This window comes from Oncorhynchus masou, chromosome 9 (genome assembly GCF_036934945.1).
Source record: "Oncorhynchus masou masou isolate Uvic2021 chromosome 9, UVic_Omas_1.1, whole genome shotgun sequence".
Lineage (NCBI taxonomy): Eukaryota > Metazoa > Chordata > Actinopteri > Salmoniformes > Salmonidae > Oncorhynchus > Oncorhynchus masou.
In genome coordinates this window covers 42,221,802-42,243,099 of record NC_088220.1, presented here as the reverse complement: position 1 = coordinate 42,243,099, position 21,298 = coordinate 42,221,802, and the positions used below count along the sequence as shown (strand labels likewise).

Here is a 21,298-nt window from a genome sequence, read left to right as displayed (position 1 = left end):
TACATGTATGTTGCTTTATTATAATTAGTAGACTCATTCTGATAGTAAAAACACTATTTCAAGGTAACATGCTAACTGTGGTAACAATAGTCAAAATACATAATTCACAAAAAAAGGACTTATGTTATTTTTGTTCAACCGATAAAGTCTAGAAAGGGTTGACAGAGTGAGCAGGCTACAGTTCTATATACGTTATTGGTTATCATATTTCAAAGCAGACCTGGGTTAAAATATAATTTTTTTGTTAAATACTGAGTTTGACTGAGATTATATGGCGCACCACTGGGATAGTCCGAAAAGTGCAAACCATTCCCTCTCTGTCACTCCAGGAAGGCTCAATCAAGTGCTCAAAGTATTTGATAAAAATCGAATACTATTTAAACCCAGGTCTGCTCCACAAGCAAGAGAATGTCGGTTACATGCCACCTATAATAAACATATAGAGGAAAATTAAATGAGAAAGAAATGCAGCAATGAGAGAAACAGCCAAACGTAGCACTTTGATTGAAAACATGTTGAAAGCAAAATTGCACTTCAGTGCACTGACACAACAAGGCCACATAACCAGAATTTGATGGCTAGGTAAACATTCACAATGTAACAGCTCGGGAGATCTTAGAGATATCGCCCAGACGCTCCCAAAACTCAATTTAGACTGAAGACAAGACTGCCAGTCAATTTGCTTATTTTTGAGACAGGATGGATTACAATTGTGTACTATAAATGTTTTGCTATCACAAAGGCTTTGGAATAGGGATTGGGGAGTAGCAAGGGTTGCATTCGTTATTACAAATTCTGGCAAGCACCAAAGTCTGTGTTGTACATGGTGAAGTCACAAAGTGGTTGCTGGGACGCTACGCCTCATGTGGTGTAAATCCAGCCTAACGTGAATGCACCTATCATGTGAGCTGAAACATAGTGAATCCAGTTTGACCATCCAATCATATTCTCCCGAGCATACGGGCGATCCACCAGTTGCAGGGCATAATGATCTGACAGATGACACGTCCTCCTTGGTAGTAGTACGGGTAGGGGTTAAAACCCCCCAGTGGCTCATAGTAGCGCTGGCAATAGCGGTAACCACGACGACAGTGCTGGCAGCAGTAGCCACGGTCATCTAGACGGCTATCCAGCTCAACTCCAATGTCTCTCTGTGAAGGACAAGTGGCAAGTCGATGAAAGGAAGGAAAGAAATGAAGTGCTTCAAAGGGCAGGTGATACAAAGAAAGGAGAGCCAGGGAGAGAGAAAGACACACAGCGATCTTGAGAACATTTAATTGGAAGTATAGGTGGAGTGTGGAATGCCTACACCGCATTGGCAAGGTTTATTCTTCTGCGGTAGCTCCTTATTCAAAAATTAAGTGCTAAATGTTTCTCTTTCTTTTGGCTTTAGAATTTTCTGTTCAGTAAGGTCTGCACTTATACTTTAAATTAAATATTTATCAAGCAAAAGCAATCTTTTCCCTGTGAAGAACACAAAAGTAGGGTCACACACATGATGAATAGCAGCACTCCCAGAGCAGGGACAGTCAGGACAGAGGATTTGATTGGGTGACTCGATGTTCTCGCTTCGGTCGTTGGTCAGAAAAAAGCTATGAAGCAACTAAACAGAAGAGAAAGATCAAAATGGATGTCCAAGGAAATAAACGGTCAAAATGGTTCCACGATCGACCGTGACACACGGATCAAGATAGCATTGGAAAGCGGGGCTGCCTCGATCCGGGAACACAAAACATGATATAATACCCTTGACCTTTCTGTTATGTCAGTGGTAGCATTACTCTTTCCAAGCTCCATCTCACATCCAAGAGTCCTCGGCCCCTTTGTCCCAGGGCTATATTCAATCAAAGTGACTGACACTGCCGTTTACTGGGAAATTTACAGTATTCTTTTCATCTCTGACCCTCCACTCCCCCTGCTGTGACCCATGCGAGCTGAGCCAAAATGGCCGCCACCCCTCCATTAGAGCCTACAAATGCGAGGCTCTTCATCTTGGGCGCCCTCCCCCTGACCTTGACTTTAAGTGGATGGCACATTCCTAAAGCAATTAGGAAAGTAATGATCGACTAACAAGGATTCTTTTATTTGCTCGCACCGAATGGGTGTGAATTAATATAAGGGCCAAATGAAACCCAAACGAAAGGTAAATTGGGAAGAATTAATGGCCCTTGGCTTTTTCCATTGTGCCAGTCCCCCGGGCCCATGCCCTCTCCAGACGGAGTTAGGGCTGAGTGCCATGCCTTTGATCGAGGGCAATTCTGAATTGGACTCAGAGAAGTGCCACTTAAAGCCCTCCCAGAGCTGCACAGATACATGCATTTGACAACGTTTTCAATCTCCTGTATTGAGTGAATTTGACTAAAACTTCAGAGACAATCCAGCATTGTCTGGTTAAATAGCTTTGATGAAAGAGACCAATTGTCCCCCCTTTGGACTTTACCTGATGCTTTCCTTATGAGTTAGCCTTTCATAACAGAAGACAAACAACATTTCACAGAAATCCATTGAGAGGGGAACAATGCAAGGTCATTGTTTCACCCCAGTCTTGAAAAGGCCTGGGACCCATAGGAACACATAGCTCTGACCCTAATTTCTCCTCTACTGTAAACTATGGGCAGTGTGGACTGGAAGTTGTTTGGCTACTTCCCTAGAAAAGCAGTATTAGTCACAGGAAATAGTTGTATAGGGCACTAAATGGCCCAGGGTCTCACAGATGTTGTGGACTGTAGTGTTTGTGGCTGGCGTTAAGCTACATTCAGGTTCCCATAACTTTTGGCCAGCATTATAAATACACAACACAAACAGTGCAGTAAGTAGGATTCAAATCACGAATCAGCCATCACAACTGCTGTCACAGATGATAAATGGACTAACACTGCATACTCCTAACATGGGGGACTAACAACTCAGAAAGAAAAAAAAGATGATATGCAAAAGGTGTGTTTGATTTACGACTCTGACAAAGGCTGGTGGGCAATTACTGATGGATGATTTTAGTCCAGTTTAGAGTCATCAGCTGCGAGGCAACAATCTATTATGGAAACAACATAGACAATAATCTTGTCAGCCACCTCACAGCTAAAACTGCTATAATCCAAATCCAGAGCTTCAGTTAGGGAAAATGAAGGGAAATATATTTATTCAAATAATGGGTGATTACAAAAACAAACAGACAATCGGTTGGCATTGTACGTCTGAGACAAATTAATCAGAGGCATCCTTTTTTAAAGCGTATATTAATAATTTTGGCTTTAAATTCCCCTCTTCAACGGTGATCGGAATGGGGCACCCTGGGAAATCTGCGCTCGTCACAATCAAGCAGCATTAACCATGGGTAAAAGTCATTACCCTCGTCTCCGTCGGATTTTTGACACACACCGAAACGGCACCTCACACATAACATCATATCAGAGGTTTGATCAGTCTGTTAAGTTGAAAACTTTCAGTCAGTTATTCAATAATAAGGAGGAAGAGAATCAAGACGCAACGAAAAATATGAAGCAGGTATTGCTTTGTACTCCCAACGCTAATTGTGTGGTCTCATCATCCACATGAAAAGCCACATTTTCTCATTATGCAGGCAAGGGTGAAACCTCTAATGGTTAAACTCAAGGGGAAATGTAATATTAAACATATTAGTAAAATATGCCACTTAGCTTTTATCCAAAGCAACTTGCATACATTTTTAGTAGGAGTACAGTATGTGGGCCATGAACCCACGACCTTGGCATCATTCGCACCACTTGCCATGCTCTTACCAGCTGAACCACACAGGCCCAGGCAGTAACTGTTTACGGTTTGGTGTAGCTTACGCTCAGGGAGCAGAGGAGGTATTTACAGCCTCTGTTTACCCTCGGTTTGGGAGGAGGTATTTACAGCCTCTGTTTACCCATGCATGGGAAGCCGTGTTGTTTCAATGCTAGCTTTGGATGCCAAAGAGGGCTGGGCAGAGGTACAGTGTCACACGATGGCCCACCACCAACCATCTAACCACCAACCTCCAACTGGCCCAAAACCGGCCCAGAACATGTGAGTGCCGGGTTGACCGACTGAGCCCCGCTGCCCAATCATATTTGAAGGCTTATCCTTCCCCTATCTAGGTCAAGGACAGTGATACGGCTCCTCCAGCGATGTTGAATGATAGTTATTCAGTTGGAGAGATATCCAGGGCCGCTGCCTCAGCGCCATGCGGATGCTCCACCGTGGCAGCATTGGCTATAGGTTGGCCCCATATATCTACCCACCTCTGTCACTGATACGCTAATGATTATTCAGGTTGAAAAATAAAAAGTCATGCCGCACCGAAATAACTTGTGTTTATACGAAATCAGGGGCTCCATTGGCGGACAGGCAAGGGGCCACGGTGGAGGCCAGATCAGGTGGAGGGGTGCTTGGGTCAGAATTGCCTCCCCTCCGTTGGTCACAATGGCCTTTGTTATTTTCCGGCCCGCAAACACTGACTGGCTGTGGCCATAATATGGGTGAGCGTTTAGCTATGTACAGTATTACCTTAAAAAGGGGGAGCAAGTTTCATCTCCTGGTATGCTTTAATTACAGGACATAGCATTGCAGCTGCAGCCATAGAGGATGAGCAGAGAGGAGGAGAGGTGGATAGGAGGAGAGTGCATGGAGGCAGGCAGGTATTTCGGGGCCCAGCCTGATAAAGGTTACTATTATGGCTGTGGTGTGTGTGCGGTGCATGCTGGCCCACCTGACTGTGTTGTCTGTGCGTGTGTCCAGTATGTATGTTTACCTTTGCGTGTACGTGTGTGTCAAGGGTAATTAATCATAGAGTACTAAGCCGCTCACATGCACAAAAATATGGCATTTTGGCCTCTAGACTCTTTTCTTTCTTGACTTGATAATTAAGGCATAATTAATAAATCTAGGCTATCTATTCAGCAATGAGTGTCATTGGGAGCGCTGCTTTGTACGTCGCTAGATGCCTGCCTTCGCCCGAGAAAAGACAAGAAAGGCTCCAGCTGAGACTGTAGGGAAAAAGTTGCTGCCTTTGAAGGCTAGATATTCCTCTCCAGTAATGGAGAGACATTAAGGGAGTCTTAAGCAAGGCAAGTGCATTTAAACAGATATATAGAGCAATTTCTATGCCCTGCGGTACACAAACACAAGTCCGTTTTATGCCATGAAAGTCAGCATCAATTAACGAGCGATTTCCATGCACAAAGAAACGAAGGAGAACTAGGCACCGCCGTGGCTCGTATCTCCTAGTGTGGTCTTGGTGTGCATCCACTAGGTCAAAAGTAGTGAACTACTGTATACACAGAGTATATCAAACATTAGGAAAACCTTCCTAATATTGAGTTGCACCCCCGCATTTGCCCTCAGTTTGCCGGGGCATGGACTCTACAAGGTATCAAAAGCATTCCACAGGGATGCTGGCACATTTTGACTCCAATGCTCCACAGTTGTGTTAAGTTCGCTGGATGTCCTTTCGGTGGTGGACCATTCTTGCCACATATGGGAAACTGTTGAGCATGAAAAACCCAACAGTGTTGCAGTTCTTGACACAAACCGTTGCGCCTGGCACCTACTACCATAACCCGTTCAAAGGCAATTAAAACTTTTGTTTTGCCCATTCACCCTCTGAATGGTACACATACACAACCTATGTCTCAATTGTCTCAAGGCATAAAAATCCTTCTTTAACCTCTTGAAACTCTAGGGGCGCTATATCATTTTTGGATAAAAAGATGTTCCCGTTTTAAGCGCAATATTTTGTCACAAAAAGATGCTCGACTATGCATATAATTGGTAGCTTTGGAAAGAAAACACTCTGACGTTTCCAGAACTGCAAAGATATTTTCTGTGCGTGCCCTAGACCGTGAGCTACAGGCAAAACCAAGATGAAACGGCATCCAGGAAATGAGCAGGATTTTTGAGGCTCCGTTTTCCATTGTCTCCTTATATGGCTGTGAATGCGAGAGGAATGAGTCTGCCCTTTCTGTCGTTTCCCCAAGGTGTCTGCAGCATTGTGACGTATTTGTAGGCATATCATTGGAAGATTGACCATAAGAGACCACATTTACCAGGTGTCCGCCCGGTGTCCTGTGCCGAAATTGGTGCGCAAACCTCAGCTGCAAGTATTTTTCCATGGAATTCAGAGAAGAAAGCAGGCTTCCACGAACGATATATCAATGAAAAGATATGTGAAAAAACACCTTGAGGATTGATTCCAAACAACGTTTGCCATGTTTCGGTCGATATTATGGAGTTAATTCGGAAAAAGTTTGACGTTGTTGTTGACTGAATTTTCGGTTCGTTTCGGTAGCCAAATGTGATGTACAAAACGGAGCGATTTCTCCTACACAAAGATGCTTTCAGGAAAAACTGAACATTTGCTATGTAACTGAGAGTCTCCTCATTGAAAACATCCGAAGCTCTTCAAAGGTAAATTATTTTATTTATTTGGTTATCTGGTTTTTGTGAAAATGTTGCGTGCTAAATGCTACTCAAAATGCTAAGCTAGCTTAGCATACTCTTACACAAATTAGTGAATAGCGATGGTTCAAAAGCATATTTTGAAAATCTGAGATGACAGTGTTGTTAAGAAAAGGCTAAGCTTTAGAGCAGGCGCATTATTTTCATTTTATTTGCGATTTTCAGAAATCGTTAACGTTACATTATGCTAATGAGCTTGAGGCTATAACTGTATACAGTTTTTTTTCATAGCCAAACGTGAACAAAACGGAGCAATTTGTCCTACACAAATAATATTTTTTTGAAAAACTGAACATTTGCCATCTAACTGAGAGTCTCCTCATTGAAAACATCTGAAGTTCTTCAAAAGTAAATGATTTTATTTGAATTATTTTCTTGTTTTTGTGAAAATGTTGCTGGCTGAATTCTAGGCTTATAGCTATGTTAGCAATCAATAATCTTACACAAATGCTTGTTTAGCTATGGTTGAAAAGCATATTTTGAAAATCTGAGATGACAGTGTTGTTAACAAAAGTCTAAGCTTGAGAGCAAATATATTTATTTCATTTCATTTGCGATTTTCATGAATAGTTAACGTTGCGTTATGCTAATGAGCTTGAGGCTATAAATAGAATCCCGGATCCGGGATTGCGCGACGCAACAGGTTAACCTGTAATCAATAAGGGATTTTAGCGGGTGACATCAATAAGGGATCATAGCATTCACCTGGATTCACCTTGTCGGTCTAAGTCATGGAAAGAGCAGGTGTTATTAACTTCTTAAGGTATAGGGGGCAGCATTTTCACTTTTGGATAAATAGCGTGCCCAATTTCAACTTCCTGCTACTCATGCCAAGAATATAAGATATGCATATTATTAGTAGATTTGGATAGAAAACACTCTGAAGTTTCTAAAACTGTTTGAATCATGTCTGTGAGTATAACAGACCTTATGCAGGGAAAATCCATTCAGAATTTCTCATTGAGTTCTCATTGGCAAACGATATTTCTTAGGAACTTGTTTTCAGTTCCTACCGCTTCCACTGGATGTCACCAGTCTTTGGAATTTGGTTGAGGTTATTTTTTACCTTTATTTTACTAGGCAAGTCAGTTAAGAACAAATTCTTATTTTCAATGACGGCCTAGGAACAGTGGGTTAACTGCCTGTTCAGGGCCAGAACGACAGATTTTGTACATTGTCAGCTCTGGGATTTGAACTTGCAAACTTTTGGTTACTAGTCCAATGCTCTAACCACTAGGCTACACTGCCGTCATTGTGCAATGAAGAAGTGCGGCTATTTAGGAACTGCGTAACATTGTTGAGAGTTGCGCAAGGCTTGAAAAGTAGCTTGGCTTGTTGTGTTCCTTTATTAAACACAGATAGACCTGTCTTCAATTTGATCGATTATTAACGTTTAAAAATACCTAAAGTTGTATTACAAAAGTAGTTTGAAATATTTTGGCAAAGTTTATAGGCAACTTTTGAAATATTTTGTAGTGACGTTGTACAATTTGGAAGCTGTTTTTTTCTGGATCAAACGCGCCAAATAAATGGACATTTTGGATATACACTGCTCAAAAAAATAAAGGGAACACTACAATAACACATCCTAGATCTGAATGAATGAAATATTCTTATTAAATACTTATTTCTTTACATAGTTGAATGTGCTGACAACAAAATCACACAAAAATTAGCAATGGAAATTGAATTTATCAACCCATGGAGGTCTGGATTTGGAGTTAAAGTGAAAATTAAAGTGGAAAACCACACTACAGGCTGATCCAACTTTGATATAATGTCCTTAAAACAAGTCAAAATGAGGCTCAGTAGTGTGTGTGGCCTCCACGTGCCTGTATGACCTCCCTACAACGGCTGGGCATGCTCCTGATGAGGTGGCGGATGGTCTCCTGAGGGATCTCCTCCCAGACCTCGACGAAAGCATCCGCCAACTCCTGGACAGTCTGTGGTGCAACGTGGCGTTGGTGGATGGAGCGAGACACGATGTCCCAGATGTGCTCAATTGGATTCAGGTCTGGGGAATGGGCGGGCCAGTCCATAGCATCAATGCCCTCCTCTTGCAGGAACTGCTGACATACTCCAGCCACATGAGGTCTAGCATTGTCTTGCATTAGGAGGAACCCAGGGCCAACCACACCAGCATATGGTCTCACAAGGGGTCTGAGGATCTCATCTCAGTACCTAATGGCAGTCAGGCTACCTCTGGCGAGCACATGGAGGGCTGTGTGGCCCCCCCAAAGAAATGCCACCCGACACCATAACTGACCCACCGCCAAACCGGTCATGCTGGAGGATGTTGCAGGCAGCAGAACGTTCTCCACGGCGTCTCCAGACTCTGTCACGTCTGTCACGTGCTCAGTGTGAACATGCTTTCATCTGTGATGAACACAGGGTGCCAGTGGCGAATTTGCCAATCTTGGTTTTCTCTGGCAAATGCCAAACGTCCTGCACGGTGTTGGGCTGAAAGCACATCCCCCACCTGTGGACGTCGGGCCCTCATATCACCCTCATGGAGTCTGTTTCTGACCGTTTGAGCAGACACATGCACATTTGTGGCCTGCTGGAGGTCATTTTGCAGGGCTCTGGCAGTGCTCCTCCTGCTCCTCCTTGCCCAAAGGCGGAGGTAGCGGTCCTGCTGCTGGGTTGTTTCCCTCCTACGGCCTCCTCCACATCTCCTGATGTACTGGCCTGTCTCCTGGTAACGCCTCCATGCTCTGGACACTACGCTGACAGACACAGCAAACCTTCTTGCCACAGCTCTCATTGATGTGCCATTCTGAATGAGCTGCACTACCTGTGCCACTTGTGTGGGTTGTAGACTCCGTCTCATGCTACCACTAGAGTGAAAGCACCGCCAGCATTCAAAAGTGACCAAAACAACAGCCAGGAAGCATAGGAACTGAGAAGTGGTCTGGTCCCCACCTGCAGAACCACTCCTTTATTGGGGATGCCTATAATTTCCACCTATTGTCTATTCCATTTGCACCTCAGCATGTGAAATTTATTGTTAATCAGTGTTGCTTCCGAAGTGGACAGTTTGATTTCACAGAAGTGTGATTGACTTGGAGTTATATTGTGTTGTTTAAGTGTTCCCTTTATTTTGAGCAGTGTATATGGACGGAATTAATCCAACAAAAGGACCAATTGTGATGTTTATGGGACATATTGGAGTGCCAACAAATGAAGCTTGTCAAAGGTAAGGCATGTTTTATATTTTATTTCTGCGTTTTGTGTAGCGCCTGCAGGGTTGAAATATGCTACCCTCTTTGTTTACTGTTGTGGTATCATCAAATAATAGCTTCTTATGCTTTTGCCGAAAAGCCTTTTTTAAATCTGATATGTTGGCTGTATTCACAACGAGTGTAGCTTTAATTGAGGATCTTACATGTGTGATTTAATGAAAGTTAGATTTTTATATTCCCTTTTTTTATTCCCTGGCTTTTGGCAGAGTGGGACGCAAGCGTCCCCTATAACATAAAAAGTTTTAATTGTTGTAATCTCAGTGTATAGGCCCTATATATACACTGAACAAAAATATAAATGCAACATGTAAAGTGTTGGTCCCATGTTTCATGAGCTGAAATAAAAGATCAACAGAAATTTTCCATACACAAAAAAGCTTATATCTCAGATTTTGTGCAAATATTTGTTTACATCCCTGTTAGTGAGCATTTCTCCTTTGCCAAGATAATCCATCCACCTGACAGGTGTGGCATATCAAGAAGCTGATTAAACACCATGATCATTACACAGGTGGACCTTGTGTTGGGGACTATAAAAGGCCACTCTAAAATGTGCAGTTTTGTCACACAACACCACAGAGGGAGTTTTGAGGGAGCGTACAATTGGCATGCTGACTTCAGAGATGTCCACCAGAGCTGTTGCCAGATAATTGAATGTTAATTTCTCTATCATACGCCGCCACCAATGTTTTATTTCTGTCTGTGATAAAGCCCTTTTGTGGGGAAAAACTCATTGTGATTGGCTGGGCTTGACTCACCAGTGGGTCGGCCTGACTCCCAAGTGGGTGGGCCTATGCCCTCCCAGGCTGTGTCAATGCCCAGTCATGTGAAACCCATAGATTAGGGCATAATGAATTTATTGCAATTGACTGATTTCCTTATATGAACAGTAACTCAGCAAAATCTTTGAAATTGCTGCATGTTGCGTTTATATTTTTGTTCAGTAAACATTTGACCTAGTGCATGATATACAGTAGGGAATATGGTTCCAATTCAGATGCAGCCCCAGTACAGTACGTACATAGTCGTTGACAGGAACCTGGTCCAGGATGTCACGGGCGACGCGGTGACCTCCGACCTCAGCATCAGGAATGTCCTCATCATCCTCCACCTCGTGGAACTCAGCATCTGCACCAAAAGGAGGAAGTACACAGAACAGCTGTTGATGTACTTTACCAGATCACAGCAGAAACATATTTTTTTCTCCTGTTTGAGGCGATCTGAAGGAAAATAGCTTGCCTTCTACTGTAAATGAATCTGGCTGTTTTTCTGAGAGGTTTACCATTCTTTAAACTGCTGCAGTGTACAAAGTACAGAGAATCTGGCATGGATGTCATAATGATGCCATTCTGGTTGAATAGAGCATATAACCAGATTACAACCAGGTAAGATGTCTTTTTATAATAACGTCAAGGTGTTTGTGAACAATGTCATATTTTGTTTGTTATACGGTCAGATAACCAGATTACAACCAGGTAGACATCTTTTTCTGGTCGCTAAAAAGAAGCCTAAAACATATTTTTACAATCAGTATACAACTTTACAAAAACAAATCTCTGGAGAGACACCGGTGACCCTGTACCTGTCATGGGGGAGGGATGGATCCAGTAGATGGGTAGCTCCTGGCATATCTCCCAGATCTTGGAGTTGAAGAGGAAAGCTGGGTTAGCGATGGGCTCCTCAGCAGGCACCCACACCTGAGAGTCCCCCACTACCTGCATGTCCATGCCCTCCGTGTTGCCCACCTGCCAGGGAGAGGAAACACGCACACACACACACACACACACACACACACACACACACACACACACACACACACACACACACACACACACACACACACACACACACACACACACACACACACACACACACACACACACACACACACACACGCCTTCAGTTCTATGCCCTCTGCATTCTCAGCCCCTCTTCCCAGAGCCACAGCACACAAGCCCTGGCCACGTCCTTTTATTCACCACCCCTTATTGCCCACTGGGAGAACCGCCACTTCCTGCCTCCTGCTGACTCCCACTAGCCTGGACTTCCTCCTCGCCCTTTCTCCCTGACAACAACAACACAAGAATCCAACAACGGGCATAGATTTGACTTTGAAAACGACTTTGTAGTGCTTTCTACTTTATTGTGCCACGAAAGGCTGCAATATCGTTAAATCCGACAGACACAATAATAAAGCATAGCGTCCTCTTCCCTCACACATCCCCTTAATACCGCATTCAGCTCACAGCACTAGCGACATGCTTAATTTGTTTATACTGTAGTTCATGAGCTGTAAAGTAAACTATTAGTGCTTAATGACAGGGAATACGTGTCACTGCTATCTAAGAGATGTATAAAAGGGGCTTTGGCAATGGCGCATTCCTCTACCGTGCCTGATGTGTTTCTTTATGTATATGTAAATACGTCGGCAAACAAACCCCTCTTCCCAGTGCCTCGTTAATTAGCAGCTGGAGAGAACAGCAAAACAGTTTACTTGACAAATGTTTTTACAAGGTGATTCTCTCCTAGTCTGAAGCTTAACTGCACATTAGTTGATCTTGATGTAGGATCCCCGGGCTATGGTTGGAGCCGGTATCATTTATATTAGGTTGTGCACTCTCGACTCTCCCTCCTTTCCCTTCTCACCCCTCGCTGATTCTCGCTTTATTCTAATTTACGGTCTGTGCTACAGTCTCGCTGTAACTGTTTGTTGTGAAGTGACATGACATCAATGAGCCTGCGGAGATGAACTCGCACCCCATTCCGGCCAGATGAAAGAATACTTAGCTTAGCGGCGTGGCCACTCAAGTGCTAGTTTGTGCTTAGACAAGCAGTCAAGCCTTTGACAGTTTGCTCTCACTCTTTTTCTGGGTGGGGCTAAGCTAATGACGACTCAGAGGAGGACTAGGGGGACTCTGGCGGCGTTCGCTCCTCCTGAACTACAGAAATTAAAATGAAGGCCAGGAAACACAAACAGACCTCTCTAATTGGACTGCAGAACCGCTGAAGAGGAGCAACTAAGGAAACCTTCCCGAAATTAGGAAATGGAGGTCACGACACAGAGCACTGTAATTGGACTTTTACTTTGCAGCTGAGACACAAGACCAATAAGTTGCAAAGGGAGACCGCTCTCTGGGAAATATTTAAGTTTATCATGGCTAGTGTGGAATAGTGATTTAAAAATACCAATTGACAAGTACAAAGATGATAATGATTTTATGATGCAGTTATATCATAAATGAAGCTGTCTTGTATCTAATTTTGGACATTGCTTTAAGTAAAGATATTTTGTATTAGATGTCAGACTAATTATTTATTTACTATAGATCGGAGCCACATTCAGTGTCATGCTGTAATGAACATACACTTGCCCTCTGTCACGAGTCCGACTGAGGGTGGTTTCCCTTCCCGGTCGGGTGGCGCTCAGCGGTCGTCGTCACCGGCCTATTAGCTGCCACTGATTGTCTTTTCTCCCCTTCCTTGTATGTTTATTGGTAGCACCTGTGTGTATGATTAGTTTGTCTTTATTAGACAGCCGGCCCGCCTGGTTGTTGTGCGGGATTATTCTTTGTAACCTTCTGCTCTGTATCAGAGGAACGTGTTAGTCGTGCCTTTTTTGAATCGTCATTTTGACATTCCCTGTGTTTTGGGGCCGTGATCATTGTTAGCACCCCGAGGTGCGTTTAGTGCATTAAAGAGCACAGCATTGTACTCTCTGTCTCCTGCCTTTGACTCCACACCCACGACACCCGGATTGTTACAGAATCCCGCACCTAAATTGAATGGAGTCAGCAGGAGCAGCAGCCAACCCCTCCCATCGATGGAGGAACGGGTTCTTCACCACACCACCATCCTCCATCGGATCGGATCTGCGATGGATCAAGTAATGGGGAGAATGGACCGATGGGAGAGGAGTGGTCTCTTCTCTCCACCTTCGGCACCCCCGGCTCCGGACTCCCCATCTCCCGACTCCAGCACCCTCCGGCTGACGCTACCAAGTGCTTATGATGGAGCGGCGGCAGGTTGCCACGGGTTTTTACTTCAGCTGGAGCTATACCTGGCCACCGTCAGACCCACTCCCTCAGGAGCAGAGAGGGTGAGTGTCCTCATCTCCTGCCTCACGGGTCGTGCTCTGGAGTGGGCGAATGCAGTCTGGAATGGCCCAGACTCAGCACGGGAGCACTACCCAGAGTTTTCCCGCCACTTCCGTGCCCGTCTGTCTGGGAGTAGAGATGGCAGGCGGAACGCTTCTCGATCACCACAGGTGAGTCAGCATCAAACTCACCCAGAACCCCTTGTTGGCCACCTGTTTGTCTTAACTTTTTTCCTTCACTTTTTTTCCCTCTTCCCAGCATAGGGCGCTAGTCGATTCAGGCGCAGCTGGGAACTTTATGGATCGCGGACTCGCCCTTAAGTTAGGGGTTCTGCTTGTGCCGATAGATTCTCCCTTTCCCTTGCACTCCCTAGATAGCCGGCCATTAGGGTCAGGGGTGGTCAGGGAGACCACGGTCCCACTGGACATGGTGACGCAGGGGAATCATAGGGAGCGCATCAGTCTTTTTATTATTGATTCGCCTGCGTTTCCGGTGGTGCTGGGGATTCCCTGGCTGGCCCGGCACAATCCTAAAATTTCGTGGAGACAGGGGGTTCTCCAGGGGTGGACAGAGGAGTGTTCTGGAAGGTGTTTGGGAGTTTCCATCGGTGCCACGTCGGTGGAGAGTCCAGACAAGGGTTACACCGTGTGTATTCCCCCCGAGTATGCCGATTTGGCAATCGCTTTCAGTAAAGTGAAAGCGACTAAATTACCACCTTATCAACCGGGAAGGGATTGTACGATAGATCTCCAGGTAAACGCTGCGCTTCCCAAGAGTCACATGTACTCGTTGTCCCAGGAGGAGACGTTGGCCATGGAGACATATGTCACGGAGTCGCTGGGACAGGGGTACATTCGGCCCTCCATCTCACCCGTCTCCTCGAGTTTCTTTTTTGTGAGGAAAAAGGAGGGAGGTTTGCATCCGTCTATTGATTATAGAGGTCTAAACGCCATCACAGTGGGGTATAGTTACCCTCTACCTCTCATCGCTACGGCGGTGGAATCATTCCACGGAGCGCAGTTCTTCACAAAACTGGATCTCAGGAGAGCATATAGTCTGGTGCGTATTCGGAAGGGAGATGAGTGGAAAACCGCATTTAGTACCACATCAGGCCACTATGAGTACCTCGTCATGCCGTATGGGTTAAAGAATGCTCCAGCCGTTTTTCAATCCTTTGTAGACGAGATTCTCAGGGACCTGTAAGGGCAGGGAGTGGTTGTTTATATTGATGACATTCTGATCTACTCGGCCACTTACCCCACGCATGTGTCTTTGGTACGCAAGGTGCTTGGGAGACTGCTGGAGCATGACCTATATGTGAAGGCTGAGAAATGCGTGTTCTCTAAACGAGCCGTCTCTTTTCTGGGTTATCGCATTTCCACCTCGGGGGTGGTGATGGAGGGCGACCGCATTAGGGCCATGCGTAATTGGCCGACTCCGACCACGGTAAAGGAGGTGCAGTGGTTTTTGGGTTTTGCCAACTACTACCGGAGGTTTATCCAGGGTTTTGGCCAGGTAGCGGCTCCCATTACCGCACTGCTGAAGGGGGGCCCGGTGCGGTTGCAGTGGTCAGCAGAGGCGGATGGAGCATTCAACAAGTTGAAGGCGTTGTTCACTGATGCACCCGTGTTGGCACATCTGGACCCCTCTCTAGCATTCATAGTGGAGGTGGACGCGTCCGAGGCTGGGGTGGTGGCTGTGCTATCACAGCGCTCGGGTACGCCACCAAAACTCCGCCCCTGCGCTTTCTTCTCAGCGAAGATCAGCCCAGCGGAGCGTAACTATGATGTGGGGGACCGGGAGTTGCTAGCGGTGGTTAGAGCTCTGAAGGTGTGGAGACACTGGCTTGAGGGGGCTAAGCACCCCTTTCTCATCTGGACTGACCACCAGAATCTGGAGTATATTCGGGCAGCTAGGAGACTTAACCCACGTCAGGCAAGGTGGGCCATGTTCTTCACCCGGTTCCGGTTTACTTTGTCTTATAGACCGGGCTCCCAGAACGTGAAGGCTGACGCACTGTCCCGCCTTTACGACATGGAGGAGGGGTCCACCGAACCTACTCCCATCCTTCCCGCCTCAAAGCTGGTAGCACCAGTGGTATGGGAGGTGGACTCGGACATCGAGCGGGCATTACGGGCGGAACCTGCGCCACCTCAGTGTCCGGCGGGGCGAAGGTACGTGCCGCTTGGTGTTCAGGACAAGCTGATTCGGTGGGCTCACGTCCTACCCTCCTTGGGTCACCCTGGGGTGACGAGGACAGTGGGGAGCCTTCAGGGGAGGTATTGGTAGCCTACTTTGGCTAAGGACGTTAAGGGTTATGTCTCCTCCTGTTCGGTGTGCGCCCAGAGTAAGGCTCCTAGGCACCTTCCTAGAGGGAAATTACAACCCCTCCCCGTTCCACAGCGGCCATGGTCACATCTATCAGTAGATTTCCTGACCGATCTTCCGCCGTCTCAGGGGAACACCACGGTTCTAGTGATTGTGGATCGGTTCTCTAAGTCCTGCCGTCTCCTCCCGTTACCCGGTATCCCTATAGCCCTACAGACTGCGGAGGCATTATTCACCCATGTCTTTCGGCACTACGGTGTGCCGGAGGACATTGTTTCTGATCGAGGCCCCCAATTCACGTCTTGGGTATGGAGGGCTTTCATGGAGCGTTTAGAGGTCTCTGTCAGCCTGACCTCCGGTTATCACCCCGCTCCAAGGAGACCTGGAGGGCCGTCCAGGAATCTCTACGACAAGCTAGTGGACGGCAGAAGAGGAGTGCTGACCGCCACCGCAGTGAGGCCCCCGTGTTTGTACCGGGGGACAGGGTCTGGCTCTGGACCCAAAACCTACCTCTCCGCTTGCCCTGCCGAAAGCTGGATCTGCAGTGTGTAGAGCCCTTTAAAGTCCTGAGGAGAATAAACGAGGTGTGTTATCGATTACAACTCCCTTCCTATTATCGCATTAACCCCTCGTTTCATGTGTCTCTCCTCAGGCCAGTGGTAGCTGGTCCCCTGCAGGACAGTGAGGTGCCGGAGGTCCCTCCCCCCCCTCTGGACATCGAGGGGTCCCCGGCGTATACGATCCGGGCCATTCTGGACTCAAGACGCCGGGTGAGTGGCCTGCAGTACCTCGTGGACTGGGAGGGGTACGGTCCGGAGGAGAGGTGCTGGGTACCGGTGGGGGACATCTTGGATCCATCCATGTTGAGGGATTTCCATCGCCTCCATCCGGATCGCCTTGCACCCCGTCCTCCGGGGCGACCTCGAGGCCGGTGTCGGCGCGCTGCAGGAGCTGCGCGTCGGGGAGGGGGTACTGTCACGAGTCCGACTGAGGGTGGTTTCCCTTCCCGGTCGGGATTATTCTTTTTAACCTTCTGCTCTGTATCAGAGGAACGTGTTAGTGCCTAGTTGTGCCTTTTTTAAATCGTCATTTTGACATTCCCTGTGTTTTGGGGCCGTGATCATTGTTAGCACCCTGAGGTGCGTTTAGTGCATTAAAGAGCACAGCATTGTACTCTCTGTCTCCTGCCTTTGACTCCACACCCACGACACCCGGATTGTTACACCCTCTCTCACTATAATGTCTTAAGAGTGCAACTTTGTGACTCAAGATCATACTGTAGGTTAATTGTGTTTGTCATTGATCAATTAATATTTTCTCATGACACCATAAGACTCTGGATAAAGCCATGGCACATTTTGGTAACACTTTACTTGACATAACAATGTCATGACCCATATATTTACACCTGTTGTGACATATTGCACTATTTTATGGTTGGTAATGATACCTACATAAGAGTGTAAAAACCAACATTTATTCAAGAGAGTTTTTCCCCTGCCAAGAAGATTCCTTTTGTTTGAAAGTTTGTCTTAAATCCTTTTTTGTTGTTGTAATTAATTATCTTCAGTCATGTTTTTTCATCGTATTTAAAAGAAAATACATTATGACCATTCTGTGTCACTTCACTTGGATTAAGAAAATACACTTTGAGACAATCAAGAGGCATTTTGACCATTATAATCATATAAGCCAGATATGCCTATCACATACATGCCCTTACAGTTGAAGTCGGAAGTTTACATACACTCTGGTTGGAGTCATTAAAACCCATTTTTCAACCACTCCACACATTTCTTGTTAACAAACTATAGTTTTGGCAACTGGGTTGGGACATCTACTTTGTGTATGTCACAAGTAATTTTTCCAACAGATTTCACTTATAATTCACTGAATCACAATTCCAGTGGGTCAAAAGTTTACATACACTAAATTGCCTGTGCCTTTAAACAGCTTGGAAAATTCCCGAAAATGATGTCATGGCTTTAGAAGCTTCTGATAGGCTAATTGACATAATTTGAGGTGTACCAGTTGATGTATTTCAAGGCCTACCTTCAAACTCAGTGCCTCTTTGCTTGACATCATGGGGAAATCAAAAGAAATCAGCCAAGAAGTCAGAAAGAAATTGTAGACCTCAACAAGTCTGGCAATTTCCAAATGCCTGAAGGTACCACGTTTATCTGTACAAACAATAGTGCGCAAGCATAAACACCATGGGACCACGCAGCCGTCCTACTGCTTAGGAAGGAGACACGCTCTGTCTCCTAGAGATGAACGTACTTTGGTGCGAAAAGTGCAAATCAATTCCAGAAAAACGAGAAAGGACCTTGTGAAGATGCTGGAGGAAAATGAGCCCTATATCGACTGAACCTGAAATGCCACTCAGCAAGTAAGAAGCCACTGCTCCAAACCAACCATAAAAAAGCCAGACTACAGTTTGCAACTCCACATGGGGACAAAGATGGTACTTTTTGGAGAAATGTCTCTAGTCTGATGTAACAAAAATAGAACTGTTTGGCCATAATGACCATCGTTACGTTTGGAGGGCAAAGGAGGAGGCTTGCATGCTGAAGAAAACCATCCGAACCATGAAGCACGGGGGTGGCAGCATCATGTTGTGGGGGTGCTTTGCTGCAGGAGGGACTGGTGCACTTCACAAAATAGATCATCAAGAGGTAGGAAAATGATGTGGACATATTGAAGCAACATCTCAAGACATCAGTCAGGAAGTTAAAGCTTGGTCGCAAATGGATCTTCCAAATGGACAATGACCCCAAGTATACTTTCAAAGTTGTGGCAAAATGGCTTAAGGGGTAAGGTTAGGGTTGGAGTGTCCATCACAAAGCCCTGACCTCAATCCTATAGAAAATTTGTGGACAGAACTGGAAAAGCATGTGCGAGCAAGGAGGCTACAACCCTGACTCAGTTACACCAGCTCTGTCAGGAGGAATGGGCCAAAATTAACCCAACTTATTGTGGGAAACTTGTGGAAGGCTGCCCGAAACGTTTGACCCAAGTTAAACAATTTAAAGGCAATACTACCAAATAGTAATTGAGTGTATGTAAACTTCTGACCCACTGGGAATGTGATGAAATAAATAAGAGCTGACATAAATCATTCTCTCTACTGTTATTCTGAAATTTCACATTCTTAAAATAAAGTGGGGATCCTAACTGACCTAAGACAGGGACTTTATACTAGGATTAAATGTCAGGAATTGTGAAAAACTGAGTTTAAATGTATTTGGCTAAGGTGTATGTAAACTTCCGACTTCAACCGTATTTCAGTCATCAGTCAGAAAGAGTGTGTCTTAGCAACAGAGCATTGAGGTAGGTGCATGTCTGACATCAATGTGTGCCAATTACAATGATAATTTCACATGGTCAAAAAATAAATAATTATATAACAATGTTGCGACATAGGCTATGGTGTAATGTTTTGCCTTGTGTGGGTAGGTCTTGTGGATTTTGACACTCTTATGTAGATGTCATAACCAGCCGTAAAATAACACTATATGTCACAACAGGTATAAATATATCTGTCATGACAGTGTTTTATGACCATATTATAACAAGTTATGTCAGCAGCTATGACACATGACATGGTTATGACCGTGTCATAATGTGTTATGACGCTGGGTGTCAAGTAAAGTGTTACCCACACTTTTAATAATGTGAATGCTCCGCATGTTCAAAATGACACACAACTTTTTGTTTTAGTCAAATGACATTTACCTACCGACATATAATTCCAAGAATGTGTTGTTTTTCCATGCATTGTTTGGCATTTGTTTGTGTTTTATCTGAGTGGGAGGTTTCCTTGCCAGCTAGGTTGTTTGTGGCAATACATATTAAGTGGTTACCCTGAGGAGGAAGAAGAGATCCAATAACACACTATTCTACTGTCTGAAGGAGGAGGACAATGGGAATTTCATCAGCTTCAAGACTGGAGGGAAACTAGGGGAGGCTCAGGGATTAAAGCCTCCCATCATTTCATACGAGGAGCAAAGTGAAAATGGCCGAAGATACCGGCGGCAAACAATTCATGTTTGTCACCTTGTTCTACTCCCCGGGTGCTTTATTTCCTTATCAGCCACTCGCAGATCCCTCACCGGCTACATTGTTTTCACCTCACCTCTGAGAATCTGAGGCCCCAGACGTCCACCACTGAGCCCACATTCACATAGCCCGCAGCTTGGATGAGCTGAGCAGCAGCATAAGCTGTTTTGTTTTTAATTAACCACTCTGTGGTTCACACGGTTGTAACATTTCTCAAATGACTGCCTCGCCTGATTCACCAACTACTTCTCAGACAGAGTTCAGTGTGTCAAATCGGAGGGCCTGTTGTCCGGAACTCTGGCAGTCTCTATGGGGGTACCACAGGGTTCAATTCTTGGGCCGACTCTTTTCTCTGTATATATCAACGATGTCGTTCTTGCTGCGAGTGATTCCCTGATCCACCTCTACGCAGACGACACCACACTGTATACATCTGGCCCTTCTTTGGACACTGTTAACTAACCTCCAAATGAGCTTCAATGCCATACAACACCCCTTTCGTGGCCTCCAACTGCTCTTAGACACTAGTAAAACCAAATGCATGCTTTTCAACCGTTTGCTGCCTGCACCCGCCCGCCCGACTAGCATCACTAATCTGGACGGTTCTGACTTAGAATATGTGGACAACTACAAATACCTAAGTGTCTTGCTGGAACACCCCCTTTGGCCGCCTTTCCTTCCAGTTCTCTGCCGCCAATGACTGGAACGAATGGCAAAAATCGCTGAAGCCTGAGATTTATATTTCATAGCCCATCTGTAAATATCCCACCCAATCTACCTACCTCATCCCCATATTGTTTTTATACATTTTTTCCTCTTGACAGAGCTGGTGTAACTGATTCAGGTTTGTAGGCCTCATTGCTCTCACATGCTTTTTCAGTTCTTCCCACACATTTTCTATGGGATTTGAGGTCAGGGCTATGTGATGGCCACTCCAATTCCTTGACTTTGATGTTCTTAAGCCATTTTGCTACAACTTTGGAAGTATGCTTGGGGTCATTGTCCATTTGGAAGACCCATTGCGACCAAGCTTTAACTTCCTGACTGATGTCTTGAGATGTTGCTTCAATATATCCACATCATATTCCTTTGTCATGATGCCATCTATTTTGTGAA

At 45.3% G+C, this 21,298-nt stretch overlaps 1 protein-coding gene across 1 annotated transcript in view; it reads right to left on the bottom strand.

Annotated features, from left to right (window-relative positions):
• The window catches only part of LOC135545223 (tenomodulin-like), a 130,531-nt gene continuing 109,233 nt past the window's right edge, over nt 1-21,298 (bottom strand). The window contains exons 5-7 of the mRNA XM_064972848.1: nt 11,284-11,446; nt 10,723-10,829; nt 1-1,151 (exon numbers count right to left, since the gene is read on the bottom strand). Of these exons, the coding sequence (XP_064828920.1) occupies nt 942-1,151; nt 10,723-10,829; nt 11,284-11,446 (480 nt within the window). The 3' untranslated portion in view covers nt 1-941. The remainder of the gene's footprint in view (nt 1,152-10,722; nt 10,830-11,283; nt 11,447-21,298) is intronic.